This window comes from Eurypyga helias, unplaced genomic scaffold, assembly GCF_000690775.1.
Source record: "Eurypyga helias isolate BGI_N326 unplaced genomic scaffold, ASM69077v1 scaffold19572, whole genome shotgun sequence".
Lineage (NCBI taxonomy): Eukaryota > Metazoa > Chordata > Aves > Eurypygiformes > Eurypygidae > Eurypyga > Eurypyga helias.
Genome location: NW_010234285.1, coordinates 1,529 through 14,224, shown reverse-complemented (window position 1 = coordinate 14,224; position 12,696 = coordinate 1,529). Strand labels below are relative to the sequence as shown.

The window sequence follows — 12,696 nt, the reverse complement described above, 5'->3', positions numbered from 1 at the left end:
GCCATCACGCCTACGCCTCCTCCGCGCATTTCCAAGGCCCCCAGAGAAGCCGGGTCTAAAGCAGGCCGGCAGCACGCGGTTCAGAGGGCTTTACACACCCATCCACGCGCCGATGGGACACTGCCTGCTCTGTCCCCAGGGAGCAGCAGTCCTTGACAGTGCGCACGTGAAAATGAGCTATAAACAGGAGGGAAAGGAATGCCCTGAATTTAGCAACCGGCGGGGGGGCAGGGGGTGAGGAGGGGGGCAGAGGGAAGGGGTATCTTTGCTGAAGAACAGCACAGAAGCGCGTAGCCGCCCGTGAAAGCTGCCCCACGCGTGCGGTCTCCCAGACCAGGCACCTTCCGCTCCGAGGAAGCTACGGGAGGCAGGAAAGCCCCACCAACGGTGCATGTCTGTGAGACTAAATTCAGAAATACTGAGGACTGCTTCCCGGGTAACGGGTGCTCGTTGAAGAGCGGAGCACCCAGCAGCAGCCGTGAGCAAGAGCCACGAGGGAGAGTCCCCCCAGACCAGGGAAAGATGGCAAGAACAAGCCAGCATGGCTGTACTGATAAATAACCTGTTTAATAGTTTCACCCAAACATTCTAGCATTACAGGGGTAAACAAAGTGCAAATTTTCAGAAAGTCAACAGAACCCAAACTTGTTAAACAAACCCTTTTCACAGAACACAAGAGTTTTCAGTTTTATCCCCTTCATGTCTTCAAGGCCATGTAGTAGTTATGTTTCGCTTTCAAGCTTGTTACGTATTTTATTGCTAAAGAATCTGAGCTGCTACGTGTCAGAAGTGGTGATCAATCGTACTTTCAAAATTCCACAAGACTTTGAGACACAAAATCATGAATCCATAAATCGGTATCTGGAAGAGACGTGTCCACTAGAAAAGTCACTATTTTTCGATCCCAAGAGTTAGTGCTCTCGTGAACTGACTCTATCTGTGCCACCAAGGGTTTCTTCTCTACAAGATTCCGGAACACTATTGATGCCTCTTCTGACCACTGCTGGCTTTTCACTCCTGGAACAAACGCAGAGCACAACAGACGGTCACTTTCAGGCTGGGTCTCTGCATGATTAAGCTTATACAGCAGTGGGGAGAGTTTAAGCACGTGAGAAAACAGGTATTCAGGTGCCACTGAATGCAGCTTAACTCTGAACAAGAAACACAAGCTCACCTATCTCCCACACAAACAAGATTAATTGCTACGGAGACTAGGATATTATTTTTTTACTGAAGTCCGAAGATACGGACAACTTTGCAGAAGTGAAAGGCAAATTCATCAACTCACTGAGCAATTAAAAACGCTCGTTAAATTAAAAAGCTGCCATGCATGACCAAGGCACGTGAGGAAACACGACAGAAAGGAAACTAAAGATCCCTTCCAAACAACTGCTTCCTTGTCTTCCGCCTGAAGCTGCTGAAATCGCTTGTCCTGTTGGCCTCGCTTCAGGTTGAGCTCTCTTCACCTCCGAGCAGCATCAGCTGCTAAAAGATCTGCCAAGCCTTCACGTCCCAGACTGGATCTGCAGAGCAGACGTGAGGAGCAACGCTGCCGAAACACCTCCCAGCTGCTGCTGTCTGGGGTTTTACTGAGAGCGAGCAGCATCCCACCAGGTCACGCCTGCTTGGGGGTGCGGCGCCGGAACCCAAACAGGTGTTGGCGCATGGCTGTAGCCCACCAGGAGAGGAGTGGCTCCCGCAGACTCCGAATTTAACGTCCCCAGGCCACAGCTGGTGTACAGCATCTAGAGGTGAGGGGCTCGAGCACCGTGCACGAACACCCCACCGACAACTGAGGGCAGAAGCGGCAGGCCGGGAAAGGGGCAGCGCTTGGCTGTTGGCCTTGGCAGCAGCTTGCTGCCGACAGGACAGGACGACGGGGGAACACAGCTCCGTGCAGGCTACAGGAGGAACGAGAAGCCAACAGTTCATCAGCAGTTAAGAAAGGGTAATTAATGCTAGGACAGGCTGGGGGGGGGGATGGTGGGGAAGCAAGTGGGATTTTACAAGGGAGTACAGACGGAGAGGTAGCAGACATGGAAAAATGAGAGAAAGAAGTGGAATAGCAAGGCAATAGTTACCAGTCTTCCGGGTCAGCTGGCCTGCTTTGACAATAGGAAGCAGCTCAGAGGCCAGCTTAACTATCTACGTGGGGTTCTGTGAAGCAGGAAAACTGGATGACTTGCAGGCTTGCTCAGCTGGGTCCTGTACTACCCCGGCAGACAGACTCAGCTAGAAATCAGCTTCATGTCAGCACTGCACTCCTAGGAGCCCAGCCTGTCGGCACCACATCCACCAGCACTCGATTAAAGCAACCCCGGGGTCGCACTGCGGCTATGCAGGAAGGCAGGTCCGCAGGAGGCAACCTAGGATCAGAGCACCGACTCCGTGGCCTGCCACTGCATTCCGTAACTGGAGTCTAGACTAGTGCGGACCAAACAGCGGCAGAAAGCGGCAACTGAGTAAGAAGAGACGCATACATCTGAAAGCAATGCAGAAACGAAAGAAAAATTTGGAAAAGGAAAGAAAAAGACAGCAGGGAGAGGTCAAGTTTTACTGTTTTCATTCTACGAGATGTATGCACGCTGTCTGTGCCCCATACCCTCGACGAAATTCACCTGGCTTGGTCTGCTGCAAGCTCCCACCCCCCCTCGCACAGTTGTTTTTGTCTGCTCCTTGAGCACACCAGCCTGTTTCAGGCACCTTTGGATCCCAAATGTGCACTGGGAAACAGCAAATTACAGCAGGGGCAAGGCGTGTAAGAAACACCTCTGAGACTCCGCGCCTAGTTTCTAACTTTATGTAGGTTGGGAAAATGGGAATATTAAGTCAATATCTATCAACAGACCTAACCTCCGCGCTCCGCAGGGGGTGACGGACCTAGCACACGTTTAGCTCTGACTTCCCGGTGTCCTCTGGGTTTCAGACATCACACACTAAATGATAAATGCTTATGGCAGTGAAGAGCAGCTGCTGGGAAAGTTTCAGCCATCTTCAGTTTTGGACATGGTCCCACAGGAAAACAAACAGTAATAAAGCAGAGCCACCCCTGCCTCTCTCACGGCGGGAAGCGGCGCTACGCTGATGGCATAAACCGCACGCGTTAAGCATGTTTCTGCCAGCAGGTACGGGCTTGCTTTAGCAAAAACCAGCCACGGCACTAACCCCTGGCTTTGCGCCCCCTGCCCTTCTGTTCCTTTGGTGCCCCCACCGATGTAAGACTCGGACAAAGAGGGACTGTAAATGCGTACCACCCACCTGCAAGCTGAGCCGTGATCGCCTGGAACGGGAGTTTCCTGAAGGCGTCCATGAGCGGCTGGACTTTCTCCACGCTTACGAACTCGTGTTTGCCGTAGTCCAGCTCATACACCGACAAAAACCCATTTCTAAGAATTCCTTTTATTATGACCCTGTACCACCTAAAAAGGGGAGAACAAAAGCAGACAACTTCAACTCATATTCAGACGCCGTCAAGGCACCAGAAAAATGATACATGACCAAAAGGTCTTTGCCAACATGTCTCAGGCTTCCCGGAGCTGGTATTGTCCAGACAGAAGCCAACTCTCCCGACTACGGCCTGGAAGCTTGCGGAGGCTGCAACCTCGTTCACTCCCTTAATCCCTCAGGTACCACGGGACCTCTGCCCCCTCGTTAACGATGCTGACGAAGCAGAGCTAGGCTTGCCCGGCTTCGCAGAGCTAAGCTTGCCTTCAGAGATTCGGGTTTTAAGTTAAGCATCTACTTACTGATTTTCAATTTTAGCGGCGTACAGCTTGTTTTTTTCAACGTTCACAGGTTTCTCTTCTGCCCTGCTGTAGTACAGGATCATTTCTTCCATCAGGGCTTCCAGATTATGTAGCTCTTTCCAAGGCTGGACAATAAAGTGACCTGGATGGCAGGCCACTGAGACATAGACATCCATGAGCTCACCGGTCTTCAGCGAGGGTAGAGGCGGCGGCGTATCAGTGGTAGACCCTGCACTGCCGGGTTCTCTGCCTGGATCAGACAAACTCTTCTCCAGCCTTCCACCGGTCACGCGTAGAGCTGACACAGCATCACCCGCCACCTTTGTGGAGCTAATCCCACTGGGTGTAACACTCAAGAAAACATCTTTCTGATGCTTCCACAAATCTGCATTTTTGATCTGTTGGTTGACACTGCGATCCACATCTGGGAACTTCTCTGGAGCAAACAAGTAAATGTGTGCAGTTCCCTTCGAACCATCCTGTTTAACCACCTTGGAAAACAAAATACAGTTAAACTCCCCATTAATGGCTATTAAATGCCCGCCAGACTCTGCACAGAAGACTAAGGCCCCCGACAGAAAAGCGGCCACAGTTCACTGCGTTTTATGCGATTTTCAAGGTTCTCTCAATTACGTTAACGAGGTCGTTGGATAGCAAGCAACTGGCAGTAGCTAAACAGAGCATCTGCAGCTACGCCACGAATGTAAAGCGAATGCAAAGCTCAAACTGAGACTGGTTCTGCTGAGCAGGTTCATAGAATCATGGAATGGTTTGGGTTGGAAGGGACCTTAGAGATCATCTAGTTCCCACCCCGCTGGAGTTCAATCTCAGTACTGCATGTACCCTTCCAGTGTTCAGGAGAAGGGTGGCCAGTGTCTGCAGAGGTCGAAACAACTACGTAATGCTGTTACGTACTGACACTCCATCCTTCAAAATTCCCTTTCTGTCACTACGGGAGACGAGGCCCAGTGAATGAGGGTTGGGTGAAAAATGAAGACGAAAAGAGCCGCCCGGTTTGTACCATGCATAGTTGTCAAGCACCCACATAAACCTATTTTCCTGTTTAACACCACAGCTGGTAGCAGTGCTGACAGTAAAGCACTACCACTCTGATTTGGAAACGTGTGTGGCATTTCTTTACAGATCCTTCTGTTGATTTTCTTAGCCAGGAATAAAAACCTTCCACAATTAATGCACACACCTGTCGCCCATTATTTCATCCAGCAAAAATTAGTACCAAACTCGAACTGTCCTGGCAGAGGATGTTTAGAAAAGCCAAATGCAACAGTCTTAAGTCCCAGGCTAGAGGAGCTGTGTTTTGAACAAACGTTCTCCGGTGTTAAAGCAAGCAAAAAGGTAAAGGAGAGCTACAATGCACTTTTTCAAAGTGCTGTGACAGTATCTGGAATCAGACTTTTAAGAGGACATTAGCTTTGTTTAGTCCGTAGCTAGTAAAAGGTTTCCTCTAGAAGGGCGTTTTCAGTTAACTGAACTGGATGGGATGCCCTGCAAGTGGGAATAATTTTATCTCAAAGATAACAGGAATTCCTATATGCAGCAGTGCGCACCAAATCGCACCGGGTTAGAAAAAGCAAACAAAAGGTGAAGCTGCTTTCCAAGACCAGGAGGGGGATAGGCTATGCTCCCAAGGGTCAGAAATAACGTAAGACTAGCTCAACCGTTGCACCTTTTCATGTGGTGAAACATGAACAACGGTGTTTCTTTCTTATCAGCTGGTGAAGTAACTCCAGCTGGTTATTTGGACGGGCACAGTGAAATGTGACAGCTACGCAATTCTTGAGGGAAAAGGAGAAGCTTCTAACAGGATAAAGCCAGTAAGTTTTATGCCAAATGTCACAAGAAAAGGACTTTGTGTAGAATTCATGTCCAAGAGCTGGCTACAAACTTTTAACCTCCTGTTACAAAACCAGTTGTATGAGTGGTTAAGCTTCTCGTTACTCTTCCGGCGCGCCGTCCGCACACCTACGGATCTCAGCCACACAGGCATCTGGGCCGTTTACCTTCATGCTGAATGCAGGACAGTTCATTACAGTGTCTCTGAGCCACAGCACCGCATCTGGAGTCCACATGCCAGTGTAAGGAGGCAGGTCTGCTAGGCAGCACTTCACAGCCTAAGAACACAGGGCATAATGAAGTAACGTGGATACCAGTCCGCAGGTTCCTGTTCACAGAAGCTCCACCAACGCTGACAGGTTTAGTCACGTATGACAGACGGAACGAGACAGAGCAACACGCGAAGCCGTACCAGTGTCACGTACACAACATCCTGGCAATACGCAGGACTACAGTACGGTCTACTCCTGGCCAGCGTGTGCTACGAAACACACCCCAGTGCTGAATGCTGAACGCAACAGCATTCCCTTCCGTAACCCCTGCAGTGGCAGTGATGCAAACGCTGCCCAGAGATGCAGCGTGGGTTGGCTTTAACGTGTCTCTGTACCTGGGGAGGTATTGCAATTACTTCTCTCAGGAACTGGGCTGGGATTTCTCTAAGCTCTGACACTTTCACGGTTGCAACTGTCCCGGTATCCATGAACTGCACATCAAGTGCCCGCCTAGTGTGAATAATTCTTATCTGAAAGGAGAAAGGAAGAGCATGATTTCGAGGTTAAAAAACACAACAGTGACACATGCACTGTAACAGGTTTCGGAGAAATGAAGGATTCAGGCTTAGCTGAACAAAAGGAAGAGTCATTTCTACGCGAGAAAACGGTAGCGATGCTTTGAACTCCTCTTACCTCGACACGCGCCCATTTTCCCTTGGAAGGAAACAAGCAGATTTTGCCACAGAAAGGCAGCGACACATGACACTCGGATGTCTGCTAAAAATACAGAAACAGAGAAAGCACAGAACTGTTACTAGCTGGCAGCCAACTAACCATTTCAGAAGCCACGCGTGCAGTAAGCGGTTCTGAGAGGCCAACCCTGTGTCAGACACACTCGCTTGCTGGCCTCAGAAGCATTTCGTCTTGTTTCGAGCTTCCCCAGTCGCTAAAGCTTTAACTCCAAGCTGTGAATCTTACAGGGAAACTGAGAGAATATGAAGTTACAGAGGAGAAAATCGCCCCATTTGGAAACACCGGTTATGAAACCTCTGACCATTAAGTTAATGTTCTGAGAGGCAAGAGCAGTTCAGAGCTGTGACAACTGAAGAAGCTCCTACAACACATCATGTGTTGAGATACTTAACAACCCAAATAAAGTCTCACTGGGGCGACATTCACCACGGTGATCCTAAATAACCAGGCAATGGCCACGCTGTAAAAGGCACGGAAGAAATCCGATTTGAAGACCCATCAACCCCTTCGTTTAAATCCTCAGGCAAAATAAAAGAACCTTCAGTTAAGCTGCAAAGTCAAGGTTGTGTCTTTTAACCCCTGCAGTAGGGTGATGCGTGAAGTTACCGGATGTCAAGGTCTCTCTTTGACAGCAAGAGGGACTCAACACACACCCTGCCCAGAAAAGCTGAACTTCTGAAACACCAGCTGGCCACCCGCCTTTGTGCTGCAGAACCTCTGGGGGCTCTCCGTGCCTTCCCTCAGTGCTTGGCTTGCTTGACACCGAACCCCAACAACCAAGATGTGCCCTATATATGGTATTCCCAGGTGGTGTGTTCCACAAAAGGCCTAAAGCTCAGTTTCGGCACCTAAAGACACCTCGACAGAGGAGTTCGAGGAAGCAGTTCTAGCAGGATCTTCAAGGATCCGCATGTCATAGTTTGAGTCTCTAAGGCTCAGCTGAATATTGGACAAATTAGATTATCTTAAGATTTCTTCTCCTTTGTATACATTCTCTGGAGTCGAGTTGCTGCATGTGTCTCTAAGTGGCCGGTGGAATGTCAGACTCCTCTGCCATGTGTCTATTTCAAAGCAACTTAGGACTTCTGAAAACACCTCCTGTTCATCAGTTCCAGCTGAAATCAGCCACAGCATTCAAAAGCTGAGGGCACAAGGACAAGACACGCAGCAGATCACACCAAAGCCAACGAATCCCCAAGGCAGCCAGGCTAGAAAGAACAGACCTTGGTCACCCCGCTTTTACTGTCCCTCTGCATGGTGCGCAGTGGGCCGGGGTGTTGACACACCTCACCACCTACGTAAAACGTCCAGGAAAACATACGTGGCAGTATCTCCACAGGCTTTATACCGATCTGACGCAGTTTCCAATGGAAGCTTCCCATTACGAGCCATGCTGTTCACTGCTCTAACTATTCACGGACTTCAGCCTCAGAGACAGCTTGTGGCCAACAAAGCATTGAAAGGCGTTTCATGCTGAAGGACCCCAAGAAACTAGGAAGAGAACATACAGCCTTTCTGCACAGCCTATGGCCGCCTCAGGAACGTGAACTTACGTGCGAGGAGAACGAGGGTACTCTCCGAGGAGAGGCTACATGACTTCACTGCTGCTCTCACCACAGAACCTACCTTGTAATGGAAGTAGTCTTCCAGCTTCTGGGAGACTTCAGAAAGCCTGGACAAGCCTTTAGATGGCACTTGGCAATACAGGCTTCCGTCAGAGAAGACACTGGTTACTCTGACATTTGTGTATAGTGCATCTACCTGCAACGGCAAGATTTTGACAAGAAAGGGGGAAAAAACACGCACACAAACTTAGCAAATCTCTGAGTATGGTTTTTTGTCCACCTGAGACCTGAGCAGTCAACGATTTTTAATGAGTTACGAAGGAAACAGGAAGATGGTACCTGTAGGTGCAGTTCTAGGGACTTGTCATACAATGCCTTCAGACATGTAGCATTGATGTTGACATCGTCTTCTCCGGAAGTGTCGTAGAGAACAAGAAGAGGGGTATCACTCTTTTCCAGTATTTCCACAGCAAGTATCTTGGAGCATGTCTGCAATTCCACAGTCTTTACTAGGACAGGATCATCACAGAACACTTCCAGTCCTGTAAGACAGACCATACTTCTTGTGTATCACTGTATCGGAGGGGAAAAATAATAACCAGTCTGTGTTTGCAACAGGAACGCTCCCAAGAATTGGGAAAGTTGCGCTGCACACCCCGACTTGCATTCTGCTTAGTTTCTACTTTTTTAACACAGAAAGCCATCTCCAAGAAGAAAACAAGAATTATCCTCTTCGGAGTGTCGAGGAAACGTGTAGACAAAAAAGGAAGGCGTCCCAGTATTGCACAAGCAAACAAAAGCTCATTCACAGAAATGCTACATATATAAAGTACTTTGTAAAAGTTACAAAAGCCTACCAGTTTTAGGACGGTAAGTAATTTCCAGCTGAGCCTAGGAAGTGTGCACATACGCAGATACTGAAAGGGGCAGCATCACTTTAAAATAACCAATTAAGAATTCGGGAACATTGCCCAACCTGGCCACAACAGACGTGCCTCGCTTGTGGAAAACGGTGCTGTGCCACCACACTGCCTCATGCAACAGCAAACGTTTCCTTGTGTTTCTGTGGGCCTGCACACACTGAAGGGACAGAGACATCCAAGTTCAGCACAGAGGCAACTACGCTGCGTTACAGAGATACCCAGTACCAAGGGCTTCCAGCGTCAAAGTTTCCTTAGAACACTCCCTCGCATCCTTCCTTCCTCTCCTTTCCATGCCTACCCACGTCTGCTTTGACCGGCTGTCTCGCCCCACATCTGACACAGGCAGGGTTGTCACAAACGGGTCGAAACTCCCGGGCTGAGACCCTTCAACCCGTACGCTGTGCAAGAGCAGGCGGCACGCTCAACGCTGGCTGTCTCTTACCTGCCAGTCTGCATTTTGCAGCCTGAAACGGAAGCAACTGGAACTGTTTCTGTAGCTTGTACACACTGCTGCTTTCCACGTACTCACTGAAGCCGTGATCAACATAGCACACCTGACAACGGGAAAGGGAATAGAAGCGTAAGGTCATTAATATAACCGCAAGTATGTTTTCTCGGCCTAGGGAAAATGCATTCCGTTACACGTTCCCTGCACGGCCACAGACAAATCGCTCTCACTAATTCAGTACTGTGTGATGCCAACAGCCTCGTGCTCATTTCACTGCTTGACAGGTCAGAGTTTTCAGGGAAAGCCGTCTTCCCGAGATGTCTGTAAAACCATCCTCTCCAACTCTTCCACAGAACCTCAGCTCTTAATAGCAACAGTGCTGGAAGGACACGTATTACCTCAAACCAGATGGAGAAAGGCAATAATGCAGCCATTCCTATTGATATAGTTTTTAAAGTGTTGAAAAGTCAAACACCACCTCAGGGCCTTTTTGTTTTGCCTTTTGTTTTTACAGCATTAAGAGAATAGCTTTGATTTATGCTTATGGTAACTCTGACACAAATACCAGTCAGTGCAGGAACCAGCAGGGAAAGTGCTGACTGGCAGCAAATAACCGCGGCTAAGGTGAGAGGAAGGCGGCCTTGATGGGGCTTCTTACAACTTTTTTTTAACCCCTATCATGCCAATTGTCTGCATACCGGACACTGCAAAGGGAGTCTGAACACTGAATCAGAGGATAACCAGCAAATGCTGCAATACAGCATCTGCCTTCTTATGGCTGGTAGATAGAGCTAGATCCAGAGAAATTCATGGAATGGTTTGGGCTGGAAGGCACCTTAAAGCCCCCCCAGTCCCACCCCCTGCCATGGGCAGGGACACCTTCCATAGCCCAGGGTGCTCCGAGCCTCATCCAGCCTGGCCTTGGGCACTCCCAGGGATGGGGCATCCAGAACAAATTAGAGGCAAGCTTGCTGCCAGTGTCCTTGCCACCTCCCTAAACTCCACAGTCTTCCACAAAACTGAGTTCTGACACCTCCCTCCAAGTTCCAGCTGAAGGGTATCACACTAACTTTCAGGAAAGCCTCAGTTCTGATACATGTGCTATTTAAATATTTGTGGAACGGATCACCTTTAGAAGCATGCTAAGCAGACCTGGGTAAGAAGCTGCTTAACTGAGAGAAGAAACACGAAAATGAAAAGGTATCATTAATGTTTGACTAGGCAAGAAATGACGGAAAAGACTGAAACATTTCTTTACAGCTCTATCCAATGTTCCAGTTTCATTGCAGATGGAATGAAGAGTCTACTTGGCCCAGGAAAAGTTCAACTAAGGAGCTAAATAATCTCAAAGGGGTTTAACTGAAACGCACACAGGTGAGCACAAGTACACCCTTCTCACTGTCTTGCTATGCAGTGCAGGTAACAGCACGTCAGTACAAGGCTCCAGGTGAGATCCAACTGCCAGTGAAGTTTGTTCTTCCCTTTCCCCACCTCCATCCCACTCCAAGTAGTGCTACGACACCCATTCCTCCTAAGACTACCAAAGGTACCTTTTCAGTACAAGGTGCTATGGGACCCAGCCACACACAAACCCCAAAACTCACACTATTTATGGAAAAAAGCCTGAAAGACAGTTTTGTTTTGGCAATTACATAGCTTCAAAAAGGTCTTAGTTTCTCATGTAAGTGGAAACTGAAGTCTTTCAGGGCAAGAAAGGCGAGAATGCTCGTGCGGCATATTCAGGAATTGACTGTGTATCTAAAACCCAAGACTGTTTCCTTCTCTAACCAAGTGCCAAAAGAAGTAAGTGCTTGCCTTGATTCTGTTGTCTTCTAGAGAAATTATCCGAGCACGCAACCAGGCATCTTCTTCGGCGTGTACTGCAACAAGTTGCCCCACACCCAGGGACTGAGCCAGCGACACTGTACTGTTCTGACTATAGTACGTTTTCATGTCATCTTCCATTTGTTCCTGGGCAGAAGAATAATCTTTGCCCACATACCTACAGCATTTAAAAAAAACCAAAACAAAACAAAAAAACAACAAAGCAAGAGTTATGGTGCAACTGCAAAAAGCTGAGTAAGAACCCAAGAACATATATATGAATATGAGTAGACTGTGAACTCAGTGGTCTTTAAGGTCCCTTCCAACCCAAACCGTTCTCTGATTCCACGGACACGTATGTTTTGTAGGCACACCGTACCCAGTCTCTCTTCCCGTTAACAGGGCTACAGGCAGGTAACTGTCGCGAAACCCGGACCTTGGGTTGAAAGCTCAGTGCGGTCCAGCAGCGCGCAGCCTACCGTGCTCCGCGCGGCTTTTACGGAGAGCTCTTAGACAAGGGCACCTTGGCCGCCGGAGCAGCACATGGGACCGAGCGTAAAAGAGCACGAACAGGTTACCTCTGAGCTAACCCTGTCAAACACCAGCTTCATGGGGTCCTCACGAGGGTTGACCAAAACCCAGGCACTGAAGACGACGTTACACATCAGCTGTCAAGCCAGGCGCTGTGGCTCTCGGCCTTCAGCGCGATCCTGACGCTAGGCGAACGGTTCACGCTGAGGCAGGTGGCGTTGCATAGACCTTCTTTAACGAAGTACATAAACCTAAGGAAAACTCCGCATGGGGAGTTCCGAATGCTGCGGACATGTCAAATGAGAGCAGAACAAAGGAACGCTTATTCCCTAACCTGCATTAGCAGCTAGTTTGAACTTGTTCATGGAGTGATAAACGCTGCTCGTTCCTACCGCACTGTTCAGATTCTCATCTAGGCTTACGCTGAAGGCTGGGATACGCCCGGGATTAGAGCAGGTACTGTGCTGTGACACACTGTTCTTCCTGATCACACTCCAGGGAGTCCTCATCTCCCTCAGGACAGCCCGCCACCTCACCACCCCACCGTGTGCTGGTTGTCAGAACCCAGCCCTTTTGCTTCTGCGTAGGCACGCACCTACGTCACAACGCACACCGAGCGGCACGATGGTCAATTCTGTGCCACTTGAGAGCTTACTTCTTAACACTCGTTTCATAGACATACTGAACAGACAGCGGGAGTATCTTAACGGAAAAGTAGAAGGCTCCGGCAGAATTTCCTGCCCCACTGACTATTTTCCAGCCACAGGTGAGCATCTTACCAGAGATTATTTTGGCTGCTCAAAGTCAATGGGATAATGATTTTTCAGATTATTTAGAAAA

The 12,696-nt window shown here is 48.9% G+C and overlaps 1 protein-coding gene across 1 annotated transcript in view; it reads right to left on the bottom strand.

Annotated features, from left to right (window-relative positions):
• Nucleotides 1-808: 808 nt before the first annotated feature.
• TDRD7 (tudor domain containing 7) overlaps nt 809-12,696 on the bottom strand; it is a 12,591-nt gene continuing 703 nt past the window's right edge. The window contains exons 2-11 of the mRNA XM_010162033.1: nt 11,317-11,503; nt 9,496-9,607; nt 8,470-8,672; nt 8,192-8,326; nt 6,506-6,589; nt 6,208-6,342; nt 5,768-5,878; nt 3,747-4,237; nt 3,259-3,419; nt 809-1,017 (exon numbers count right to left, since the gene is read on the bottom strand). Coding sequence (XP_010160335.1) covers nt 809-1,017; nt 3,259-3,419; nt 3,747-4,237; nt 5,768-5,878; nt 6,208-6,342; nt 6,506-6,589; nt 8,192-8,326; nt 8,470-8,672; nt 9,496-9,607; nt 11,317-11,503 — 1,828 coding nt within the window. The remainder of the gene's footprint in view (nt 1,018-3,258; nt 3,420-3,746; nt 4,238-5,767; nt 5,879-6,207; nt 6,343-6,505; nt 6,590-8,191; nt 8,327-8,469; nt 8,673-9,495; nt 9,608-11,316; nt 11,504-12,696) is intronic.